This window comes from Typha latifolia, chromosome 5 (assembly GCF_019914945.1).
Source record: "Typha latifolia isolate L0001 chromosome 5, TyphaL0001v2, whole genome shotgun sequence".
Taxonomy (NCBI): domain Eukaryota; kingdom Viridiplantae; phylum Streptophyta; class Magnoliopsida; order Poales; family Typhaceae; genus Typha; species Typha latifolia.
Window position 1 is genome coordinate 1,135,625 of NC_133090.1, and position 24,236 is coordinate 1,159,860.

Below are 24,236 nucleotides of genomic sequence, written 5' to 3' on the forward strand. Positions count from 1 at the left end.
AAAAAGGAAGAAGCTATCAGTGGGGATATATCTGCCCTATATATCCGGGCATGAGTTCCTTGTAACCCTAACCATGTAAAATTTTCTTTTCTGGCTAACTTAAAGTGGGAAGTTGTTTTGAATTTGTTGTTGAAACATACAAGAAACTGAATTCAGAGGGTTTGTAAGTCCAACGTCTAAATAAAATACCTAATTAATAGCCCCAATCCTAAAGAGAAACATGGAGAAAGGCTTAGATACAGTAAGTATTAGGATTCAGTGCGGGCAGATCATGTGTGGGTTGCTCATATTGGGCAGTTCTAATCATGGCCCATATTAACCCTAAAGCTTCGAGCACAATTAGAATTGTCGATTGCGTACAATCGATACATTAACATATATTTGATAGCGCATTCCAGACAGACCTGAAGTTGATGATCACTACAATTTTTTTGCTGATGCTACTAACATGCAATTACATGGTTATAGATATCTAATTTGTTAAAATTGTTCAACATTTTTTTTGTAGTTTTAGACATGAACCATCTTTTGTTAATATTTTAATTTTTTAAAAGAAGCGAAGACAAGATTAAGAAGGATCACCACCACACCTTTTGTTAATATTTTGTCCTACCTCACTCCTCTTCCCTTCTCTCAATGTTCAAAGAGGTACTTGTAGCATAAGTGCATAATGAAAAACATTACAGAAACAAGTGTCAACTAGTTTTATCCAGAAACAAAGTACATCATCAAGCAAAAATCCTTTACATGTAGCAATGCTGGAGATATCCTGACATGAAAATGTTGAATTTTGGCTCTGGACAGAGACCGCATTATTGAACACCATGAGATATGCATATATCAATGAGTTAGGGATGACTAATCAACTGGGAAGCCAAGAAATTTGTTCATCAAACTAGCAGTTGGCATTGGATCTCCTGGTGTTTAAGGAAGGAAAGTCTCCAAGTTCATCGCCTCAATAGTCTCGTACAGAAGAGATTAAATCCTCATTAACGACCACGATTAGAGGTTTACCCAATTGCAGAGTCCTGCACCTGCATTGGAAGCTCAAAAGTTCAACTACTTCAAAACAGAGCATACCTTTCTTTCAGTCTCAATGTCACAACGAAGGGAAATATGAGACAATAGATTCACTTCATCATAATTATTTTAAAGGGCAAAGCTACACTCTATCACAATATATATATACAGTGTGTTTTGTGCAACGTAACAATTGGAAAGTAGAATATTCTCACTAAACAAGATGTACACAACATTCTTGAAAACCAAAACTAAGTTCAATACTTGAGCTTATCATAAATTAAACTAGTGAATTTGCAAAAATATTTTGGTCATCTAGACAGTGGATTTGCTCCTGGGAGCTGAATATTGGACGATGTAATATCAAGATAACTTGTGATTCAGTCCACAACTTCAAGATTTAATTGGACAGCAATACAAGAACTATCCAACAATGGAGGTAATCCAGTATGTAAGTGTTCAATTCACTAATTAGAAGTTTGGAGATTGTTAGAAATATTAATCACTCACATTAGAAAATAATGCACATGCAAGATGAACACCACCAAACAACAAAAGGGAGATTGTATACATGGATTTCCAAGCACATGTACAAAATGTTTTATTTTATACCAGTTCAATAAAAATAAGATCTCATATGTTATGCCACTTAAATATTTTAATCAGAACAGTGCTTCTCCATTCAGTTATAGAAATCACTTTAAAAGAAGAACTTTTAAAGCACAGGGATGTAATGATATATTTTCCCGCAGATTTAAGTAAATAATCACCTCTTTCTCTGCATGGCAAGAAGCCGACAGGGATCCTCTGCTCTCAGAAAATAAGTGTTGAAATATAATGAATACACATCCAAAGATGGTAATATTAAATGTTTCTTTTAAGTCTTCAAATGAGTTCTCAAACATCATATTCCCACTTTTGTTCTTGTAGTTCTTTTATTTGATATATACAAATAAGTAGATGAAAACCACTATAAAAGCAAGTCAGTAGGACATTGTTTTAATTTGAGACTAACAGAGAGCTGGTGTTAACATTACATCATGCCCAACATCAAGATATATTTTAACCATGAAAAAATATCAAGTCGACTAGACTTCAACTTACACTAGCCATGAAACTCTTAAAAAGGAGACAGATAACCAATTTACATTGTTTGTCCACGTAAGGAGCTCAAATATCACTTACTAATCAGGATTAATTATAGAAAATTATTCACTTGATGAATGTAGATCATTGAAGATGCAAGCATCATGAAAAACCCTTATGCTTAAAGACTATCAGGAATGAAACTTATTATCTAGAAAAATCAAAGAGAAATGAGTGCCTTTGAAGGTATATAGGTTCCATGGCCCATTTGAATGAGAAGACCAGTGTAGCCCTTTTGGAATAATACTTCTACCACTGGAACTCAATACTCTCAGTACTCAGTAGCCATTTATATGTGGTAATATGGCATGAAAGCATTTTAACACAACATATTAAATATATACATTTGCATCCAAGTAACTAAACACTAAATAGTCACTTTTCTCTACAATCTAACATACACATTTTCTACTAACTAAACTATGTAATTCAACATAGCAATTTCTACTGACAAACTTTCTCTACAATAGCAATTCAGCATACTGATATAGCAAATTAAGGAACACTGACAATGCTAAAACGGTTTTAAATTCTAGTTGAGAAAGTTATCAAGAACAGAAAAATGCATCAAAACGGCATATTTAAACAGGTGATAGAAGAAAAGCCACAAAAGAATCAAGCATCTGTCAAGTTTCCAACAAGCCCACCTTCGGAATCCACCCATCTACAAAATCCTACTAAAATTTTCTACCAGACAGGATGTGACCATGAAGAAAACTACATCCTTTCTCGATACCGAGAGCGAAATGGGAAGCCGAGGGCTCGTCCTCAGCGTAGATGGCGCAAGGAGGAGAGCGAGAGCGAGAGCGAGAGCGAGAGAGAGGAAGAAGGCAGCTACGACGCGCAGGAGGAAAGAGGAATTGGGTCGACGGCCCAATTTCCATCACTTAATGAGGTAACGGGTTAAAAAAAGAGTTTAACGGGTTTAAAACGACCCAATACCCGATTCGCTATAACCAATAACCTTCGAAAACTATCCCTAATCAGAACAATCGATTAGATGCATACCAATCCAAAGATCTATAACAAGAGAACGATATATCTCTTTGTCAACGCTACTTGAAGTAAAAGTCGCAAGTCCTAAACATAATTTTCATACTGTTTGAAACTACTCTTTATCCTAGAATTTATTAGATCATTAATCAACTAACTAATCCCAGATATATTCCATAGATTGTAATAATATTACTAATTTTCTTCTGAATGATTAGTAATGGGAAGCACGATGCTTTACTCCAAGTTGTTGATCTATTTGACAAGAACCTTATAAGGGGCAAGTGTTTGCATGGAATGCCACTAAGTATATATACATTATTATTAAGAATTTGATAAATAAAAGAAGATATAAATATTTTTATTCTTAGTTATATATTCCTTTTTAGTTAAGTATATATATGTCTGAAAGGTAACCATACATAACTTATAAGTTCTCAAAAAGTATAGGATGCAAACATGACATTTAGAAATATATATATATATATATACGAAAATTTAGACCTATTTATATATTTTAATTATTCCTTTTATTTTGTAGATAAGAATGAGAGAGAAGAACTATTCCGACTCCAACTGTCAATGGAAGCCGACGACTCCCGCCAAGAACGCTTCTTCTCCCCCTCCAACTACTACTCTCTCTCTCTCTCTGTCGCCCGTCGTTGACCAAAACTCAAGGTTAAATACCCAAATGTCAACTCAGACAATTGAGCTCCTCCAATGGCTTCCTCTTCTCCTCACATCCTCCTCCTCCTCTTCCTCGTCGCCGCCGCCATATTTGCCTTCTCCTCTTGCTCCGCCGCCACCACCTTCGGCTTCGACATCCACCACCGGTTCTCAACCCCAGTGCGGCGGTGGGCCGAGACGCACGGCCACCCGGGCGCGTGGTGGCCGGAGAAGGAGGGCACGGCGGAGTACTACGCCGCCCTCGCCCGCCATGACCGCGCCCTCCACCGCCGTTTCCTCGCCGACTCCAGCTCCTCCGAGCTGATCACCTTCTCTGACGGGAACGAGACCTTTATGTTCAGCTCTCTCGGATTGTAATACTCTCAACAGCTTAAAATTTACTTTTAGTGTAATTATTATTCTAATTCTTACTTATTACTATAGCTTGCATTACGCATTCTTGGAGTTGGGAACGCCGAGTAAGCGATTCCTGGTGGCGTTGGACACCGGAAGCGATCTCTTCTGGGTGCCCTGCGATTGCGTGCAGTGCGCGCCAACCACCTCCCCTAGATATGGTGTATGCCTTCTACGACATTTCCCATTATTATTATTATTATTATTATTATTATTATTATTAGTCAACTATGTTAAGGGCATTCTTGTAAATTTGCACCTCTATGATTACTCTTCTATGCATGTCTGTGTCCAGATCTACAAGGGATAAAATTATCATGGTTTATTCAATATCCCCCTAAATAGATTAAAAATCTTATTGAGAGATAGAAAGTCAGCTCTTGAGACGAAAATTTTGTTTTAATATATAAACCACATAATAGAGAAGAAAACAAAGAGACTAGTTATGTTCTAATTTGATCTTTATCCTTCCAAGTAACTTTCTGTGGAAATTATAACTTTGAACAGAAGCTTAAATTGAACATATATAGTCCAACTCAGTCTACAACGAGCAAGAACGTCCCTTGCACAAGCGGTCTATGCGATCTCAGCAGCCAATGCTCTGCAGCAAACAGCAGCAGTTGCCCCTACGTTGTTCAGTATCTATCTCTAAACACTTCATCCTCTGGAACTTTAGTGGAGGATACCTTGCACTTGATAAGAGAGACAGCTACTCCTGAAGCTGTTGAAGCATCAATTGTATTTGGGTACTTGTTCTTCTCTTTTTTAAAGCATCTCATGATATCAGTAGTACTTCTTCATGTTGGATGCCATCCTCATCATATTTTGCAGTTGTGGGAGAGTTCAGACTGGTGCTTTATTAGAAGCTGGAGCTCCCAATGGCCTGTTTGGGCTTGGTTTGGATAAGATATCAGTTCCAAGCATCTTAGCAAGCAAAGGAACTATTGCTTCTAACTCCTTCTCCATGTGCTTCGGAGCTGATGGTTATGGGAGAATAAATTTTGGGGACAAAGGTAGCTTAGACCAAGATGAAACTCCATTCAGTATTGACATTCGACAGTAAGTGTTTTTTTTAATTTTCTTTGCAGCGGTCCTTATTTTCAGCAATCACATATGAGTTACTCTGTTGTGTTTAAATCGTTCTCTGCAGTCCATCATACTTTATTAGCATAACAGAAACACTAGTAGGGAAGAATAAATCCAGTACTGGGTTCAGAGCTCTTGTTGATTCTGGTACCTCCTTTGCATTTTTTGCTGATCCAATCTACACGCACCTCACCACTAGTGTAAGTTTGATCACTTGATCATGAATTTCAACTTCGTATTTCGAATGTACCAATAATGTTATTTTCTTTCCTTCCATAGTTCACTGAGCAGGTTCAAGAGAAGAGGAGTGCACCTGTTCCTAGTGTACCTTTCGAGTATTGCTACGATTTAAGGTAGTCTTATATATATATATATATATATATATATATATATATATATATATATATACACACACGCAGATGTTTTCATATCTTTATGATATTTAGAGGCCACCCTAGGCCTTACCTAATAGATTTATTGTTGCCCTGTGCAGTCCTAATCAAACAGAATTATATTATCCTGAAGTCAGTTTCACGACAAAAGGCGGTAGTTTGTTTCCTGTTAACCATCCTTTTGTTTTCCTCGGCGACCAGAATGAGGTAAAAGTACAGCATTGATGCACAAATGCATTTTTCTGACTTAGTAGTATTCTTACCAAATGGTGTTCTTTGTTTTGATACTCAGAATAAAGTGATCGGATATTGCCTAGCTATTCTGAAGAGCGACAACGTGAATATAATTGGGCGTAAGCTCTCAAAAATTTGGTCTCTTCGACTATGATATACTCTTCTAGATTTTATAGAAAACTTCTCTCTTGATTAATTTTGTCTTTCTCAAACTACAAGCAGCCAATTTCAGAGGTCTGATTCTAGCAAACTTGCTAGTAGCAAATTTAATTGGTCTACATTCTTTCTCAAGTTATCATCAAGTTGCTACTAGTGATTCCTCTCTTCACTTATTATATGTTCATCTAGATTTTATAGTAAATTTCTCTCCTGATTAATTTACCTGAAATCAATTTCAGAGGTCTGATATCTGTTGACAATCAACTGCGAAACATATTTTCCTTCCTATAAGACTTGCTATAACCTTATTCAAATGACATAACATTTATGATCATGACATATTCACCAACTCTTGATGCAGAAAATTTTATGACTGGCCTTCGCATTGTCTTTGATCGAGAGAGGTCAGTCCTGGGCTGGAAACAATTCAATTGTAAGTGCTCACCCCCCTTGAAATAATACAGCCATCAGCCTTTCATCGAATTACTATTTATGATGACAGAAAATATCACAACAGGTTATAATAGTGAGAGTTTCGACAATCGAAATTCCTCTTCCTCTCCAGCGGCTGCTCCTGCACCAAGTAGTGATATTCCAGATAACTCCAAGGGAGCATCAAACAAGACTAGAGACGCATCGGCGCCATCACCTTCAGGCGTTTCATCACATCTGAATGCCATGGCAAGCATTTTCCTGATGCTTTTCCTGCTAGTAGCGGCCATTCTCTGATCAATTCTAATGCTGTGTGATTGATGGTATACTTGTTGATCCACATACATCATCATGCACATATTTGCCTTCCAGTAACAAAACCACATCACAGTGCAGAGGAAGGGTTCTGTATTTGCATTGTAAATTTTATTCCTTTTGTTTGTTTGATATTTGACATTGAGATTTGTTGCTTCTCTGCATGATCAAGTTTCAGCAATAAGGACATATTGGCATATATTAATACTATCAATGTTTGGATCACAACTCATAGATTTTTTGACTGGATTACTGCCGTCAGCCGTTAGGTTTTCCATCCAAAGTTAATTGCGCCATATTTTTATATCCTAGATAATGTTATCAATTTGAATATGTACTTATACAAGGTTTTTGAGCATAGCTTTGATTAATGCGAGAATTCTACTTGGATTGATGACTATATGATTGTTATGTAACAGCTGGTTATAACAACATTTTATGAGGATTGTTTGTTAGAGAATGCAGTGTTGTTAATCTTCTTTATTATTAGTTCTAGCTATTTGCACAATAATGTTGGTAGTATTTAAATGATCTAGAACACAGTTTACTAGTTAATATTCCAAGTATTCTCCTTTCAGATATTGACCCATTCTTAATAATGTTAGCTCACCACTAACAGGATTTGAACATAGACTATATTTCAAATTAAGAATCTGTTTGGTATAATGAAGATTATGCCCTCTTGGGGATTTAATTTGCCTGGTAAAGAAAAATAATAATCATCATCAATAATTAACTTAAGCTCTTGTACAAGGTTCTGAACATAACTTATACTATGTAAGAAAAATTTTAATTGGATTCTAAACTATGTTTTAGGGTAAAAGGATAAAATATAACGCAGACAGTTGCATCTGTTAGTCAACCGTTAATTATAATCAAGACGAAGTTAATACATATGCTAGAGTTTGATTTGAATATGGTATAAGTAGTTTAGTTATTTTTAGTTTATAGATAGCGAAAAAGATAATGGTGCAAAAGAAAAACAGATAGTTTTGGATGAAAATTTTAATCCAATTTAGTCTAAATCACAGAGTGGTTAAATGTTTAAGTTTGAAGTACAAAATATTAACTCAAAATTAAGCTAAATCAAAAGAGGTAAACTATAATTACCCCTAACTATAATTTGCAAATAGAAGACTTGGTATAATATTGCTATTATTCTTCTAATTGATTAGTAATTGGGAGCATGATACCTAACTAAAACACTCTGAATGTTAATTATTTAAAGGGGTCAAAGTTTGAGCTCCATATGCATTCTGTGCCATTCTCCTGGACTCTGGATTTTTTTTTTGGAAGATTAACATCTAGTGGTTTATGGAATGCCATTAAGTCATCCTAGTTGTGTAATAAATATTGAATAAGGTATATATATATATATATATATATAATTGATAGGATTAAACAGGGTCAAAGTCAGCTGAGAGACTTACTTGCTATGGTGAATGATATTAATTTTATTTTAAAGTGATATTAAATTTATTCAAATAAAATGTATAATTACTATTAACATGAATAAAGGTAAGTTATGATATTTAATAGGATATTATTAAGTTCCCACTTACCTAAAAAAAAGGGATAAACTATGTAAATAAGTAGGAGGTAATAAACCTCACATATCATAAATAACTCTTTTATTAGTTACTAAGACCAAACTAAATACCACTTAAATTTTAAGTTACAATTTCAAATTTTTATTTGTGTCACTCAATCTACTTATAGTTTTAATATAGGATATTTTACTAATCGCACCCTATATTTTATTTATTTTATTATTCATACTCATCTTTAACGATTTTGTAATCCGACTCCCATTTTTCTTTATATTTCTTATTTCATACCCTAATATTATTTTGACTAACTAATATCAATTAAATTACTAAAATACTCTGACCACTTTTTCTTAAAGATATAGATAATTTATGTATTTAAAAATTATTTTATATATTATAACGAAATATTTCTTTGCTCGTACAATTTAAATTAACGGAGGGTATTAAATGAGAATTATAAGAAAAAAAATAGGTGTCGGATTACAAAAACATCATAGCCGGATATAATTCATAAAATAGATAAAATATAAAGTGTAATTTATAAAACTATCATAAAAGTAGTAAAACAAATAATTTCACACAACATATTTTTCTAATTAGTTATTGTAAAATTTAAAAAAAATTATGTTTTCGTTTTTTGTTTACATTAAAATTAAATTTAAACTTTGAAAAAGTTTAAAGGAAACACTCTAAATTTTAGTGTTAACTACGGTGACTATATAGCGTATTATAATGATTACTATCTTCACTTCTACCGTATTTTTCTATATTACATTTTTACCCTTCACCGCAGTGGAGTTTAGTGGGCCCCCACGATCTTCCGACCACCAACTGTCACATAAACCCGACGACTCCCGCCATGGATGCAATCCCCCCCACTTACCTTCTCCTCCACCGTTGACCCCAAGATTAAAGTTCTATTAAAACCCACCATGGAATCCCAATGCATACCGAAGACTCTCCAATGGCTTCTCTTTCTCCTCTCCTCCTCTTCGCCGTCATCCTGGCGGTCTCTTCCTTCCGCCTTGCCGCCCCCGCCACCATCGGCTTTGACTTCCACCACCGCTTCTCCGGCAAGATGAGGCAGTGGGGGGAGTCGCACGGGTACCCCGGCGAATGGTGGCCGGAGAAGGGCACGGCTGAGTACTACGCTGCCCTCGCGCACCACGACCGCGCCCACCACGGCCGCTTCCTCGCCGCCGGTGACTCCTCCATGCTCACTTTCTTCGACGGCAACTTGACGTATCGCGTCAGCGACCTCGGAATGTATAGCTCTGGCTTTCTCTCTTTCTTCTCTCAAAATCTAAGTATTAAATATAGAAACTAGTAATAATTGCTACCAAAAATTATTTCATTAGTTAAAATCTAAATAATTATGATTAAAACATAATTAGTATAACGAAGTATATTTTATCTTAAACAAAATTTATTGTAACTTAAAAGAAATAAGAATTATTTCGATTATTTAAATGCGTTTATTAACTTTTATAATAATCTACTCAAAAGGTTTTAGTGGCATATAATATTTTAAAGAATTTAATGATAATTTTGTGAAGGTCACTTTCACTTTAGGACGGGTACGTTTTGGAATCCGGTGGATATTTGGGCTTTTATTTAAATATTATAATTTTAGGTTGAATTACGCGATCGTAGAGTTGGGGACGCCCAAAAAGATTTTTCTGGTGGCTCTGGACACGGGAAGTGATCTCTTCTGGGTGCCGTGTGATTGCAAGCAATGCGCACCCGCCCAATATAGAGTATGTCTTCGTCGATACTCTCTCATTCTCTCTGTTTCATTCTTCCTATCTACTTGTTTACTGTCTTCCATTTGGTTTGATTTGATGAAATTAGCTATTTGTTTTGGAGGATTGAACGAGTGTGTTGGGTCTTTCGATTAATACAAGTATACAGAATGCAGTTTTGCTCTTTGCATGAACTAGATGTGGATTAATAGCTTTTCATGCTCAAAAGGATTAGAATTTACAAGTTAGTCTCCATATCATTCTCCTAACTCCTTTTTTGGTTGTGTTGTGGACATTAAACTGTGACAGAATGTTACCTTCAACATTTATAGTCCTAGTAACTCTACAACAAGTAAACAAGTTCCTTGCAGTAGTAGCTTGTGTGAGCTCCAAAGCTCTTGCTCTGGAGCAAGCAGCAGTTGCCCCTACGAGGTTCAATATTTATCTGTGAACACCTCATCTTCTGGAATACTGGTTGAGGATGTTCTGTATCTGACAACTGAGACTGCTAGTCCTGAAGTTGTCCCAGCTTCTGTTGTCTTTGGGTATGTTTGGTTTTTTTTTCTTTTTTTTTAGTATGTTATCATCTTAATACGCCTTCAACTTTTTATATGATTTAATGGGTTCCTAATTAATTATTGTGTAGCTGTGGAAGTGTTCAGACTGGTGCATTTCTAGATGATGTAGCTCCCAATGGCCTATTTGGGCTTGGTTTGAATAATATATCTATTCCTAGCATTTTATCAAGCCAAGGTCTCATTTCGAACTCCTTCTCTATGTGCTTTGGAACTGATGATTATGGGAGAATTAATTTTGGGGACAAAGGTAGCACAGACCAGAGTGAAACCCCATTCAATGTCGATAAAAAGAAGTAAGTTTTTTTCTTTTTTTCTTTGCCGTATTTGTTAGAAGAAGAGATCTTCGTTCAATTTTCTGAGTGAATTTTTTTGTATGCAGTCCATTTTATGCTATCAGCATGACAGGGTTAATAGTGGATAAAAAGAGTTTTACTACTGGGTTCAATGCTTTTGTTGACTCTGGTACCTCGATCACGCTTTTGGCTGATCCAATCTACACACAGCTTGCCACTAGTGTAAGTAGTTACTTGATCATGAAGTTGGATTTCATACCTTGATGAAGCAATTATATTTTCTTTTCTCTTGTAGTTTACTGCCCAGGTTAAAGAGATGCCACTCCCATTCCCACTTGATCCTGCTCTACCTTTCAACTATTGCTACGCTTTGCTGTAAACTCATATTCCAAAGATTTGTTTATATCATTATGGTTTTCAGAGGCTGCAGTGCCAAATAAATTTTGTTATTTCTCCATGCAGTCCTAATCAAGATAGCATTTATATTCCTGGAATTAGTGTTGTAACCGAAAGTGGAAGCCTGTTTAATGTAACTGATCCTATTGTCCCTCTCGTCAACCAGAAGGTAACATAAAATAACGGCACAATTATTATCGTCTTACTTATTATTTATTATTACGCTTAGTAAATCATGTTTCTCTGTTTTTCCTCAATATGCAGGGTAATCTATTTGGGTATTGCCTGGCTGTAATCAAGAGCAGCAACGTGAATATAATTGGGCGTAAGCTATTCTCTTTTCCATTTTGACTTATATACTGTTGCGAATTTTGTTTTGAGCTTAGAATTTCTGTAGATGCTTTTGCTATAATTTTTCTATGTATGTTGACAGTAACAGCAAAAAACACTCCTAGGATTACCTTTTAGCCAAATTCTTAAGGATTTTTGGAGGCTGAATGACCAATATCATTGAGCTGCGAATGATTATTCTTTATATTCTATTATGAGAAGCTCATCTCGCTGTCATAGTAAACATTTTGATGAGGGTTCATGAAGCAACTTTTGGAACTCTCACATCTGTCAACAAGCAGTAGCAATATTATATTCTTTTCTAGGAAGCTGGATTAAAAATTATACTCTATGTATTCTTAACTTATGATAATGAACAATATGATACTTGCCATGATGATATATTCACCACTTGCTGCAAATAGTTAACAGTATCTGATAATTGTGTTTGCTTCATGACAACTCCTGATGCAGGAAATTTCTTGACTGGCCTTCGCGTTGTCTTTGATAGAGAGAAGTTAGTCTTGGGTTGGAAAGAATTCGATTGTAAGTGCTCACCCCCTTGAAATAATACAGGCATTAGTCTCTCACCCAACTATTATGACACCAAAAATATTACAACAGGTTATGGAACTGCGAATTCTGGTAATGGAAACTCTTCTTCCCCTCCAGCATCTGCTCCTGCACCAAGCAGTGATATTCCAGATAAAGCCGCAGCTCCATCACCCTCAGGTGATTCATCACATTTGAACGCCAAGACAAGCCTTTTCCTGATACTTTTCCTGCTAGCAGTGGCCATTCTCTGATCACCTCTCTATGATGGAATGCTTATGCATCAGATAGCTTGTTCATCCACATACATCACGATGCACATATTTGTTTTCCAGTTACAGACCACATCTTCAGTGCAGAGGAATAGCTCATTATTTTTCATTGTAATTTTTATTCTTTTTGTTTGCTTGATATTTGTTCGTCGATCAATATATTATCTTGTATCCTATGAATTGAGTGTTCATAAGTGGTGTTGCACTGCAATAATGAAGAGTACATTTGGGTGTATCATGTTGCATTGCTCCCCTCATCAGTCATTTTATTTTGAAGGATGCAATTACAATCACCATTAAAATTCTTCGCATCCCTTTTGTATAGTGTGTGAATTCTTATTTGGATACTGTGTTGAAGCATGCATTTGTTGAGTTAAATCTCTGTGAATGCACTGCACAGCAGTTAGATTTCCACTTCATTTCTCAACCTATATTGCTTCTTTCATGCCAATGTTTGAGAGACTTCTTCCATTTGTTAGGTCTCACAACTACGAAATACAAACAAGCTTTTATCGTCAATCATTCTCTAACAGCTTTCAGAGAAATTTTGATATCACAAAAGCATGTGCACCTAAGTTTAGAATTCAAGGGAGTGATAAGATATCCCAAGCAATCAAGGGATAAGTTTTGGTTGTGATAAATGCATTCAAGGGTATCAACCATAGGATGTATATCTAGTGGCTAATTAACATTATATGCCACGTATAAGAATGGTTCTTGCACGTTTGGATTTCCCAAGATATCTAATTCCATAATATCTAAGAGATGGAGAGATCAATCCACAAGCCAAGGGTTTCTTGCTGAGTTGATGCACAAGGGAGGGCGCCCAACTTTCTTTCAGAAATTTGGTGGGGATGATGATTGATTAGAAACTCAATAGTGAGTAATTATATTAAACTAACAAGATTAGTTATACATAACAATGATCATTGGATGATATATATATATATAGATAGAGAGAGAGAGAGAGAGAGAGAGAGAGATAAAAGAGCACTCTTTTCCAAAAGGAGACAAGTTTTGATATATTAGAAACTTATGCCTAATTGACTGTAGATAATTTCCCTTTTTGGACTATCTCAGGAGGATTTGCCAACTTGATATTATCCAAGGCTAGATAGTGTGATATTAACCTTATTAGCTTGTATATAAAGCGACCTCGTATGAATTTTTAATTAGTATTAGAGCATAAAAGCTTAATTTCGAATCTCATTTGCCCTATGAATTGGTACCTATTTAATTTAATACGTGTCTTGGGCCTATGAAAAATTATTAGAGTAATCAATGAAATTATCAAAGAAATTACTATAATTGGGATTATATAAGATCCATTCCAATTTGGGTACCAATCCATGTCTTGACCTAATTAACTTGCTCATAATGTACATGGTGATATCTATGGTGAAATGGACAGGTACATCTAAAAGGTGATCAAAGAATAGATATCTCCCATATATATATATATATATATATATATATGCAAATTAATTCTTCAAATTTATGCAACTAGAAGGAGACACTGCATTCATGTATTCTCCTCTTATTCCACCAAGGCCTCGGATAGCTATTCATCATCATCATCATCATCATCTTCTTCTTCTTCTTCTTCAACTATTCCATCATCTATTTCGATCAAATGCTCGCCAAGTTGAAGACTCTCCTCTCCAAGTCTCCCCTTGTTCCTTGGACATGCAGTAGTGAGTTGCTTGGATTCTTTTCTTCCATAAACTACGCATCCTTCATCATATTATATATTTGAAATTATTATCTTCTCCTATAGGATTGACTCAAGCTCCGGATCTCCAGCTGATCATGACGATGGAAGAATTAATAACATATAAAACTTAAATCTTTTGTTCATAAAATATAGCTCAAATTTCTTTGTTCCATTTACACCTTGGTTTAATTTTTCTTTCTCTAATTGACTAAGATAATTAGACAAATAAATAATCAAAGCCAAAGTTACAAAATACCCTCCTATGTTTGGTTCGATTTTAACTTAAACCTCTTATGGTGTCGTGCACTCTCCAAATTAATTGGGTCAAACTATAAAGGGATAATTTTTTTTTCTTTTTTGTCTCCATTTTCTAGGCAATAAGAATTCATCAGGAACAATCCCTAGCAAGGGAAGGAGTGGGAGCAACCACAGCTTGAACATCATAGAGGAATACATGGGTGCATTCCGGACAAAGTCCTTCAATGCTATGTGGACTCGAGTCCAACAACATCTCAACACAACTAAGACCAGACCATTCGAGTCCGAACCAGACTGCACCGATCTCCTTGAGCCCAACCAGGATCTACTCACCTCCATCCTCTATGATTCCCACGCCTATATCCCCTCACTCCTCCTCGACTTCTTTAACACCAGCATCCATGCCTGCAACTTCTGCGTCTCCCTCATTGAATCCGTCGACAAAGCCCGCGACAACAACCGCTTGCTTCGCTCCGCCCTCGACCGGCCGGAGGATCGCCGTGACCTCGAGCAGTTTTCGCGCCTCAGCAACCCCTTCTCCGGTCCCAGTTGGATAAAATTCCAAAGAATCCACGAGGTGCGCGCGTCGTCCAATATATATATAATATATATATATATATATATTAGCATCTGAAGCTCGGCTCTGATACTATGATAATAATATATGTATGTATGTATATATGTACGTGTGCAAGATTTATAGTCGCATGCAGAAGAAACTCACGTTGGCCCACCGGAAGGCCGGACGGCGGGTGAGGCTAGTAAATGTGGCCGCCCGGGCGGCGACATGCGGGGTGGTGGACGAGGTGGAGGGGTACTGGGCGGCGTGGGAGGTGGTGCAGCTGGACGCGGCGGCTAGAGGGGCTTTCGCCCTCGGCCGCGACTTCGACACGATGGGCCGGATGGTGGAGCGGCTCGCCGACGAGATCGAGCACGGCAGAGAGGTGATCGGGCTCGTGTTAGTGGAGATGGAAATGGAAGAAGGGAAGGGAGAGTTGGTGTTGTTGAGGGAGGTGGTGAGAGAGTTGCAGGTGAGTGAGAGTTGGTTCATGGACCAATTGGCTGAGTTAGAGGAGCACGTCTACCTTTGCTTACTTAATATTAATAGGGTTAGGAGGATGGTGCTTGAGGTGATGTAGAAATGTTGAAAACTAGTAGAGTGGAAGATTAATTTTGTGAGATTTTCTATTCTTTTCTCTCGGTGTGTGTATATATGTACCAGTGGGTAGACTTAATTCCCAGACTTGTCTATGCACATGACTTGTGATAATTAAGTTGATTTATTTGGTACAATTTATTAAGATATGAGTAAGTTTCACACTAGCAAAATTTATTGACGACAGTGTATGCTTATAAACACTTTACAAATTAACATTCTACAAAAAGTGATGGCATGGTATTTTATTAATTCTTGATTTTTTTTAACCGTCCGTCACTTTTTTGTTATAGAACGTTTTAAAGTGTTTGTGGGTAAAATAATTATTCAAGATCGTCATCATCTTACTTAATTTATGGCACCAACCTAATAATGTGAGAGATTACTAACTTGCTTTGTAATATAAAAAATTCTCTTTCTTTGTAATATATTATGAGTTGCATGACAATGCATCTATTGTTGTCTTCTCAAGAATTTATGTTTCAGTGTGATTTATGATGGACTTGATACCATTTGATATGCCTTTGCTTACTTTTAGATGTTAAGAGTTCTTTCACCTGCTTTTGGCCTATCAATTATTTCATGGATATGAGGTTAGTTTATAATTATTTTGAACAATTTGTTAGATTTTATTTGTACTAATATAATTGACAAATTGTGTTTTAAAATATAATTTTTATTTATGTAATGTGTCTAGATTTTATGTATGAGCATATGCACAAGTTATGACAAGTTATGAAATATTTGATGAAAATTATTAAAGTGGAAGATTAATTTTGAAGTTAAAGTATTCGAAACGATTTTAGAATCGTTATTAAAGTGATTAAACGGTGTCATGATGGTCGAAGAAGTATGAAATTTTACCAAAAGGCACAAGAATATGCACTCTACATTCAACTGTCTAGTCTACTGTTTGAAGAGGGCATTCGAACATACTTAGGCCACGTTCGAACGCACCTTATAGCATGTTCGAATGCAAAATCAAACGTTCACATATACAGAGAACGCGTTTTGGCCGTTCGAACGCACTCGGGCCGCGTTCGAACGCACTCGGGCCACATTCAAACACACCTACGTAACATGCAAGTGTTTAGACTTCTAAGAGTTCTGTTTTGACTTTGATTTAGCATTATCTTGTTAACCTATATAAATGTTGAGATGCCTTAACTCTAGAGAGATGGGTGATTGCTTTTGAAAAGTATTTCTTAGAGCTATGACATTTTTCCACCAACAAGATTCGTCTCTTTTATAACGCACCAAGCTTTCGTTTTAAGGGTCATCTAAACGAAATATCAATCTCAAGGAGATTGGAGATCAATCACGAGAAGCGGTGAATCACAGATTCTAGCGAGTAAGACTGAGAGAGACAAAGTCGTGGAAATCGACTGATTATTTTGTAAGTCAGTTTTTTAACTGTTACAAGTTTAGTGATTGGTTTTGATATGAGTTTGGATCCGTGGTTTTTTTTTCGTTTGGGTTTTTTCACATAAAAATCTTGGTGTTCATCTTTGCTTTACTTTTTAATATTTATTTTGTATTTATTTAAGCAAAGATTTGATATCATTGCCTAGAGTTTAGATACATACGTGTGTCTAAGTTAATTTTTTCACAATTTAAAATCTACTCTATATTTCTATCAACTATACATTTTTCATAAATTATTTTATTATGTCTTATTTATGGTACTCAATGTAATACAACCAATGAAATATGTGTTTAATAAATACAGCTTACAATCTCGTTATTTTTCTAGATATATCTCTTGATACATATGTGTCTTTAAATAATAATAAAAAACAAACAAACAACCCCTGCAACCAAAGGGCAAGTTCGAACAAAAAAAAAAAAAAAGGTAATAGTTTAAAGCACTAATGAACTTGTAAGAATATCAGCCAACAGGAATCAGCACAAAGGTGATATATTAAGAATGACTTAGCTTATGGATAGAATTTATTATACTTCGAAAAAAAAATAAACGTGTCAAAAAAAGACTAAGAATCCCCTCGGGGCCACTGGCTGAGGCTCAACTTGTTGTCGACGGCGGCGAATGCCGATTGTGAGGAAAATTACGAACAGGACCAAAAAAGATGCACCAATAATGTAAATGATTGTACGAATTAGATTTATTGAACTGCCTGAGGGTGATGGCTTTAGTGCAGAGTTAGCCGTTGCCGGAGGAGGAGGAGGAGGAGGAGGAGAAGAGTTTCCATTGCCAGAGCTCTCAGTTCCATAACCTGTTGCAATAATTTTTGGTGTCATAATACTTGGGTGAAAGACTGTGTAGTGTATTATTTCTAGGGAGGGGTGAGTACTTACAATCGACTTGTTTCCAACCCAAGACTAACCTCTCTCGATCAAACACAATGCGAAGGCCGGTCATAAAATTTCCTGCATCAGGAGTTGTAGTCATGAAGCAGGTGGTGTTCATCATCATAAGTTAAGAATAGAGTAGAATTTTTATTCCGGCCTCGTAGAAAGGAATATAATTTTGCTACTGCTTGTTGAGAGATGAGAAAGTCTAAGCTCAAGTCGAAATGGAGAATGGAATATCTTACGCCCAATTATATTCACGTTGCTGCTCTTGATTACAGCCAGGCAATACCTAACTGGATTACCCTACATATTGAGGAAAAACATAATAATTATAAGTAAGACGATATTTTTAAAAAAAATAGCACCATTGTTTAATTTTACCTTCTCATCAAACACCAAGGAAATGGGAGGAGTAATTTTAAACAGGCTTTCACTTTCGGTGACAAAACTAACGCGAGGTGTACTGAGTTCATATTGATAAGGACTGCATCAAGAAATAACAAAATGTATTAGCTACGCAGAGCAGCCTCTGAATATATACCATAATGATATAAACGACCACATCTTTAGAATATATATATATATATATATATATATGAGTTTACCGCAAAGCATAGCAATAGTTGAAAGGTAGAGCAGGATCAGGTGGGATCCGCTTCTCTGTAACCTGGTCAGTGAACTACAAGGGAAAAGAAAATATAATTGCTTCATCAAAATATGAAATCCATCTTCATAATCATCAAGTAACTACTTACACTATTGGCAATCTGTGTGTAGATTGGATCAGCCAACATTGTGAAAGAGGTACCAGAGTCAACAATAGCATTGAACCCAGAACTAAAACTCGTATTCCCCACTCTTGATCCCGTTATGCTGATAACATAAAATGGTCTGCACACGAACATTTAAAATAAAATAAGAAAAATCTCACTCACAAAAGTAGATGAAGACTTCTTCTGATGACAAACAGAGCAAAGGAAAAGACTAACTTCTTTTTATCGACATTGAATGGGGTTTCACTTTGGTCTGAACTACCTTTGTCCCCAAAATTAATTCTCCCGTAACCATCAGTTCCAAAGCACATAGAGAAGGAGTTCGAAATGAGATTTTGGCTTGATAAAATGCTAGGAATAGATATATTATTCAAGCCAAGCCCAAACAGGCCATCGGGAGCTACAGCATCTAGAAATGCACCAGTCTGAACACGTCCACAGCTACAAAAGATTTTGGAACCTATCAAATCATATAAAAAAACTTGAAGGGGATATTAAGATGATGACATACTAACAAAAAAACACCAAACATACCCAAAGACAACAGAAGCTGGGACAGCTTTAGGACTAGCAGTCTCAGTTGTCAGATAGAGAACATCCTCAACCAATATTCCAGAAGATGAGGTGTTTGCAGATAAATATTGAACCTCGTAGGGGCAACTGCTGCTTGCTCCAGAGCAAGAGCTTTGGAGCTCACACAAGCTACTACTGCAAGGAACTTTTTTGCTTGTTGTAGAGTTACTAGGACTATAAATGTTGAAGGTATTATTCTGTCCCAGTTTAATGTCCACACAACCACAAAAAAAGGAGTTAGGAAAATGGTTAGATATGGAGACTAACTTGTAAATTCTAATCCTTTTGAGCATGAAAAGCTATTAATCCACATCTAGTTAGTTAATGCAAAGAGCAAAACTGCATTCTGTATAATCCTATTAATCGAAAGACCCAACACTTGTTCAATCCTCGAAAACAAATGGCTAATAGCATCAAATCAAACCAAATGGAAGACAGTAAACAAGTAGATAGGAAGAATGAAAGAGAAGAGAGAGAGAGAGAGAGAGAGAGAGAGAGAGAGAGAGAGTGGAGGAAGACATACGGGTGCGCATTGCTTGCAATCGCACGGCACCCAGAAGAGATCGCTTCCCGTGTCCAGAGCCACCCGAAAACGCTTTTTGGGCGTCCCCAACTCCACGAACGCATAATTCAACCTTAAATTACGTGTCAAATAAAAACTCTTTTTAATTTTAATTAATCTCTTAAATCTTAAGCCGTTAAAAAACGGTATTTTTTTTATATTTTATATTCTAACAAATATATTTATTTAATCAATTATGGTTAATACTTGGAGAGTAGCCATACAGTCCGTGGTCGTCGAGGCGAGACGTCAAGTTGCCGTCGGAGAAAGTGAGCATCGAGGAGTCACCGGCAGCGAGGAAGCGGCCGTGGTGGGCGCGGTCATGGCGCGCTAGGGCAGCATAGTACTCAGCCGTGCCCTCCTCCGGCCACCACTCGCCGCGGTAGTCGTGCGACTCCACCCACTGCCGCATCTTGCCGGAGAAGCGGTGGTGGAAGTCGAAGCCGATGGTGGCGGGGGCAGGGGCAGCGAGGCGGAAAGAAGAGACAGCCAAGATGACGGCGAAGAGGAGGAGAGGAGAAAGAGAAGCCATTGGAGAGAGGCTCAATTACCTGAGTTGGCATTTGGACTCCGTTGGGGTTTAAATACGAGTGGACGAAACCGCTTGGTGTTCTGCGCCAACGGTGGAGAAGAAGGGAATGGGACGAATGCGTTCTTGGCGGGATTCGTCGGGTTCGTTTGACAGTTGGGGAACGGAAGAGCGTGCGGCCCACCAATTAAACTCTACTATGACTCTATTAGCAGCATTACTAGCTAATTAATTATCTAGTGTAGCCTTTGCTCAGCATTACTAGCTAATTAATCATCCAAATGGATGATATTTATGCCCAAAATTAGTTTACTCATCCTATAATATCTTGTATCAAATTAGTGTTCATCTACTTCTCTCACTAAACACTAAAATTGTTAGTGATTCCATTCTCACTAAAGTATATTATCTATTATATTTGATATTTTAACTGACTCTGTTAAGTTGGATAAAAAATTTACCAATCTCATTTTAGTCAAAAAATTACAATGACTCGTTTGAAACAAAATTATACAAGGGTATGGATATGTAAGTATCCAAAATAACTAGATGGAATAATTTTAATATCATTCACCATTACAAGCAAGTCTCTCAGCTGACTTTGACCTGGTTTGATCCTATAAATTTCCTACGATAACTAATAGTACTTAAAAATTTCTAATAAATATAGTACCTTAACGCGCAATATATAGTAACAACTAGGATGTTGCATATATGATGGCATTCCACGAACCAACCACAGATGTTAATCTTTCCATATATATTTTTTTCTGCATCAAGAAATGGGTACGGAGTTCAAAACTTTGATTCCTTTAAATAATTAACATTCAGGGTGTTTTAGCTACGTATCATGCTCCCCATTACTAAATCTAGAAGAATAATAGCAATATTGTACCAAGTCTTCAATTTGGACATTATAATTAGGGTAAATTACAGTTTACCCTCTATTTTTAGTTCAATTTTAACTTAGAAATATTTGAACTTACTGTCTTATCTTCTATTGGGTGAACTGCTCTAACCCTTGCCACTGTTACTATCTAAACTAAATCTGGTATGGAGGAATTGACTCATTCACCCTCGAAATGACATATGTCTACAGATTTATTCCTTAAAAAAATAAAAATAAAATTAAAATTAAAAAAAAGAACAAGAGGGAGGGCATAGTATTCGTGGTACCAACCACAAAAGAAATTCTAGTCGTTTTAAATTTTAATGAAAAACTATTCAAAATATTTTGTATATGCTGTCATTGCCTGGTTTTTTTTTCTTTTTTCTTTTCTTTCTGGACTTTAATATTTTGCAAAGCTAATTATTAATACAATAGGATGTAGGATATCTGGGGTCACATCATAAAGACATAAATGAGTGAGAAGTTTAAGAGGGGCTAAATTGCAAAATTACATAAATTTGAGGGAGCTGAAATTTGCGAAAATTCTATTAAATGTTCGGATCACGGCCCCTACGATTAACGTGGCTCCGCCCTTGAACCAAAGTCTTCGTAATATATATAATTTAACACAATTAAGATGATTAATTGCACTACGTGGAGGTGAAGCCTCATTAATCATTCATTAATTTACACTCACCCCCCTCTCAAACAATCTCATATCTCACCTTCATTTCCTAAGACAAATGGCTAAACAATAAATGATAATAATATTATTAAAAAAGAATCAAGAATGAATTGAGTTGAGTTATTATGGCATCATCTCTTGAGCTACCAACCTCCTGCTCCTGTTAATAGTAACCAAGCACAAGCAAACATGCTCCTCCAACTCCTCCAGCTGCTCCCCCAACTCCACCTCGCCTTCTTCCACCTCCTTCGCCACCTCCCTCACCACCTCCCTCTCGCCGCCGCTCCGGAGCACGATCCTCGCCACGTCCCTCCCGTGCTCGATCTCGTCGTGCGCCCGCCGCACCATCCGACTCATCGTGTCCAGATCCCTCTCCACAATGTACGCCCCCTTCGCCGCCGCGTCCAACTGTAAGCTCGCCTTCTCGTAGCAACCCTCCCTCCTCCTCCTCCTCTGCCTCTCCCTTGCTGCCGCAGCCGCTGTTATCGCCACTCCCAAAGCCAGCGTGGCGTGCAACGCGAACACCAGCGCGGCCGCGATCGCCGCCCCGCACGCGCCTATCAGGATGAATCTAGACGCCTTCTTGATCATCCGGATAATCCTAGCGCGGCGGAGGAACTTTTTGTGCGCGGCGGCTAGGGTTACGACGAGCGGGGGGTAGCGGCGGTGCGCGGTGTGGAAGGGGGAGAGGTTTGGAGGGGAGAGGGGGTTGTCGAGCTCGACGCGGCGAGCAAGGTCTGCGAAGGTGTTGTTCTTCTTCTTGTTGTTGTTGCTCTTGTTGAGGGAGAGGAGGCGGAGGAGGAGGTTGGAGATGGACCTGTGGTGGTTTCTGGCAAGGGCGATGGAGTCCAAGAGGGAAATGCAGGCGTTGGAGGCGTCGAGGGTGGCGTCGAAGAAGTCGAGGAGGAGGGCGGCGGCGCGGAAGCCGGAGGCGGCGGAGAGGAGGGAGTCTTGGCTCGGGTCGAGGTGGAATTTGGTGGAGAAAGTAAGAGGAGGAGGAGGAGAAGAGGAAATGGAACGCCTGAGATGATGATGGTGGTGGTGGTGGTCGGATTTGGACCAGAGGTCGATGAAGGAGTTGGTCCGGAGGGCTTTGTTGTATTCTTCTTCTACGTTCACGGTTGTATTAAATCTTTCCATGGAGACACCTGCCAAAGATTGAAATGTTTTTTTAGAAATTTTCAGATAACACCCTATATTTGAGTAATAATTTTATGCTTAATGTATGTCTTTAAACTAATTTTAACATATATCCTTAAGAATAGCAGGAGTATTAATTGTAAAACTATCAAAATGCAGGTCTTATTTGCAAAAATCCCATTTTTTTTGTTTTGTTTTGTTTTGTTTTGTTTTGTAGAGACTGATTAGTGTATAAGTTGAAGAAGTTGTGCTTATTACTTGGGGAGGAAGTAAGAGGTAGACAAAAAAGAGACGATTTATGTTATCCAACTTAATTGATGACAAAAAGTAGATCCCTACAATTAGATTCATGGTTTATGTTTGCTTAAAAATATAAGGTAATTAATGTAACCAACAAATGAGATCATGAAAGGAAATAAGTAATCAAACAGTCTTAGTTTTTCTGTGGATTGTAATGAGGAAAAACTCACCAGCTGATCTTTGTAAACTTGAATTCACTGAAGCAGATCTTAACTTGTGCCACATTCCCATCTTCACAAAACTAGAAGCTCACTTTGGATAATTAATCAAACTTGAAATGAACACAGATCAAATCAAGCCATTGCCTTCTCTTTGAGGCTTAGCTGAGAGTTGAAACTCCCACTTCCTGCTTGCTTTCTTTCTTTCTTCCTCTCTCTCTTTCTCTCTAGCTAGTATTTAACAAGTAGGAGATCAGTGGAAGAGGAGAGGGGGAAGGCCTTATAAAGGGAAGATGAAAAGAAGAGAAGAGGAAGCCACTTCTCCCACCGACTCTAAAAGGAAACCCTTCAACACGTTAGTTAATCTCTCTCTCCCTCTCTCCCTCTCTCCCTTACTCTTTGCCGCGTTATCTTCCTTGCTATGCCATATAATTAATGAGTGTGATACTTCCACAAGCACACGCTACTCAACTAGCTAAGTCCTCCTCATCCTTCCTTAATTCTCTCTCTAATCCAAAACACTCTCTATCACTTATTTTCTTTTCAAAAAAAATTTTGACAAAAAAAAAAAAAAAAATATATATATATATATATTAATGCCTATATATGTGAAATT

The 24,236-nt window shown here is 37.2% G+C and overlaps 5 protein-coding genes and 1 long non-coding RNA gene across 6 annotated transcripts; 3 read left to right on the plus strand and 3 right to left on the minus strand.

Annotated features, from left to right (window-relative positions):
* Nucleotides 1–649: 649 nt before the first annotated feature.
* On the minus strand, nt 650–2,987 carry LOC140789242 (uncharacterized). Its single transcript, XR_012109135.1, has 2 exons — nt 2,814–2,987; nt 650–1,034 (listed from the first exon to the last, which is right to left on the minus strand). It is a non-coding gene; the product is annotated as an uncharacterized lncRNA (long non-coding RNA).
* Nucleotides 2,988–3,874: 887 nt separating this feature from the next.
* Nucleotides 3,875–7,082, plus strand: LOC140789260 (aspartyl protease family protein 1-like). The gene is made up of 10 exons (XM_073138886.1): nt 3,875–4,199; nt 4,270–4,402; nt 4,747–4,985; nt 5,071–5,298; nt 5,390–5,525; nt 5,605–5,678; nt 5,819–5,924; nt 6,010–6,070; nt 6,472–6,543; nt 6,628–7,082. Exons 1-10 carry the CDS (start codon nt 3,880–3,882, stop codon nt 6,837–6,839), a joined length of 1,581 nt encoding a protein of 526 aa, XP_072994987.1. The 5' UTR covers nt 3,875–3,879; the 3' UTR covers nt 6,840–7,082.
* A 2,289-nt stretch (nt 7,083–9,371) lies between these two features.
* Nucleotides 9,372–12,805, plus strand: LOC140788402 (aspartyl protease family protein 1-like). Its single transcript, XM_073137649.1, has 10 exons — nt 9,372–9,673; nt 10,041–10,164; nt 10,459–10,694; nt 10,796–11,020; nt 11,107–11,242; nt 11,316–11,395; nt 11,483–11,585; nt 11,681–11,741; nt 12,221–12,292; nt 12,371–12,805. The coding sequence occupies exons 1-10, from the start codon at nt 9,372–9,374 to the stop codon at nt 12,550–12,552; spliced, it is 1,521 nt and encodes a 506-aa protein (XP_072993750.1). The 3' UTR covers nt 12,553–12,805.
* A 1,148-nt stretch (nt 12,806–13,953) lies between these two features.
* Nucleotides 13,954–15,681, plus strand: LOC140788403 (putative UPF0496 protein 2). The gene is made up of 3 exons (XM_073137650.1): nt 13,954–13,981; nt 14,659–15,119; nt 15,238–15,681. Exons 1-3 carry the CDS (start codon nt 13,954–13,956, stop codon nt 15,679–15,681), a joined length of 933 nt encoding a protein of 310 aa, XP_072993751.1.
* Nucleotides 15,682–17,848: 2,167 nt separating this feature from the next.
* On the minus strand, nt 17,849–20,451 carry LOC140788404 (aspartyl protease family protein 1-like). The gene is made up of 8 exons (XM_073137651.1): nt 20,144–20,451; nt 19,881–19,992; nt 19,319–19,554; nt 19,001–19,225; nt 18,767–18,902; nt 18,617–18,690; nt 18,393–18,495; nt 17,849–17,932 (listed from the first exon to the last, which is right to left on the minus strand). Exons 1-8 carry the CDS (start codon nt 20,449–20,451, stop codon nt 17,849–17,851), a joined length of 1,278 nt encoding a protein of 425 aa, XP_072993752.1.
* A 1,524-nt stretch (nt 20,452–21,975) lies between these two features.
* Nucleotides 21,976–23,949, minus strand: LOC140789957 (putative UPF0496 protein 2). The gene is made up of 2 exons (XM_073139884.1): nt 23,633–23,949; nt 21,976–23,170 (listed from the first exon to the last, which is right to left on the minus strand). Exons 1-2 carry the CDS (start codon nt 23,691–23,693, stop codon nt 22,146–22,148), a joined length of 1,086 nt encoding a protein of 361 aa, XP_072995985.1. The 5' UTR covers nt 23,694–23,949; the 3' UTR covers nt 21,976–22,145.
* Nucleotides 23,950–24,236: the final 287 nt, after the last annotated feature.

What these genes read in the sequence shown, in the direction of transcription:
- LOC140789260 (XM_073138886.1), top strand. Translation starts at nt 3,880, where the DNA reads ATGGCTTCCTCTTCTCCTCACATCCTCCTCCTCCTCTTCCTCGTCGCC. An exon ending in GAAGCATCAATTGTATTTGG is followed by an intron (nt 4,986 to 5,070) that starts GTACTTGTTCTT and finishes CATATTTTGCAG; the next exon opens with TTGTGGGAGAGTTCAGACTG. An exon ending in GAGTATTGCTACGATTTAAG is followed by an intron (nt 5,679 to 5,818) that starts GTAGTCTTATAT and finishes TGCCCTGTGCAG; the next exon opens with TCCTAATCAAACAGAATTAT.
- LOC140788402 (XM_073137649.1), top strand. Translation starts at nt 9,372, where the DNA reads ATGGCTTCTCTTTCTCCTCTCCTCCTCTTCGCCGTCATCCTGGCGGTC. An exon ending in GCGCACCCGCCCAATATAGA is followed by an intron (nt 10,165 to 10,458) that starts GTATGTCTTCGT and finishes AAACTGTGACAG; the next exon opens with AATGTTACCTTCAACATTTA. An exon ending in TTCAATGTCGATAAAAAGAA is followed by an intron (nt 11,021 to 11,106) that starts GTAAGTTTTTTT and finishes TTTTGTATGCAG; the next exon opens with TCCATTTTATGCTATCAGCA.
- LOC140788403 (XM_073137650.1), top strand. Translation starts at nt 13,954, where the DNA reads ATGGTGATATCTATGGTGAAATGGACAG. An exon ending in ATCTATGGTGAAATGGACAG is followed by an intron (nt 13,982 to 14,658) that starts GTACATCTAAAA and finishes TCCATTTTCTAG; the next exon opens with GCAATAAGAATTCATCAGGA. An exon ending in AATTCCAAAGAATCCACGAG is followed by an intron (nt 15,120 to 15,237) that starts GTGCGCGCGTCG and finishes TACGTGTGCAAG; the next exon opens with ATTTATAGTCGCATGCAGAA.
- LOC140788404 (XM_073137651.1), bottom strand. Translation starts at nt 20,451, where the DNA reads ATGGCTTCTCTTTCTCCTCTCCTCCTCTTCGCCGTCATCTTGGCTGTC. An exon ending in ATTGCAAGCAATGCGCACCC is followed by an intron (nt 19,555 to 19,880) that starts GTATGTCTTCCT and finishes AAACTGGGACAG; the next exon opens with AATAATACCTTCAACATTTA. An exon ending in CCTTGGTGTTTGATGAGAAG is followed by an intron (nt 17,933 to 18,392) that starts GTAAAATTAAAC and finishes TTATTGCAACAG; the next exon opens with GTTATGGAACTGAGAGCTCT.
- LOC140789957 (XM_073139884.1), bottom strand. Translation starts at nt 23,693, where the DNA reads ATGGGAATGTGGCACAAGTTAAGATCTGCTTCAGTGAATTCAAGTTTA. An exon ending in AAGTTTACAAAGATCAGCTG is followed by an intron (nt 23,171 to 23,632) that starts GTGAGTTTTTCC and finishes AATCTTTGGCAG; the next exon opens with GTGTCTCCATGGAAAGATTT.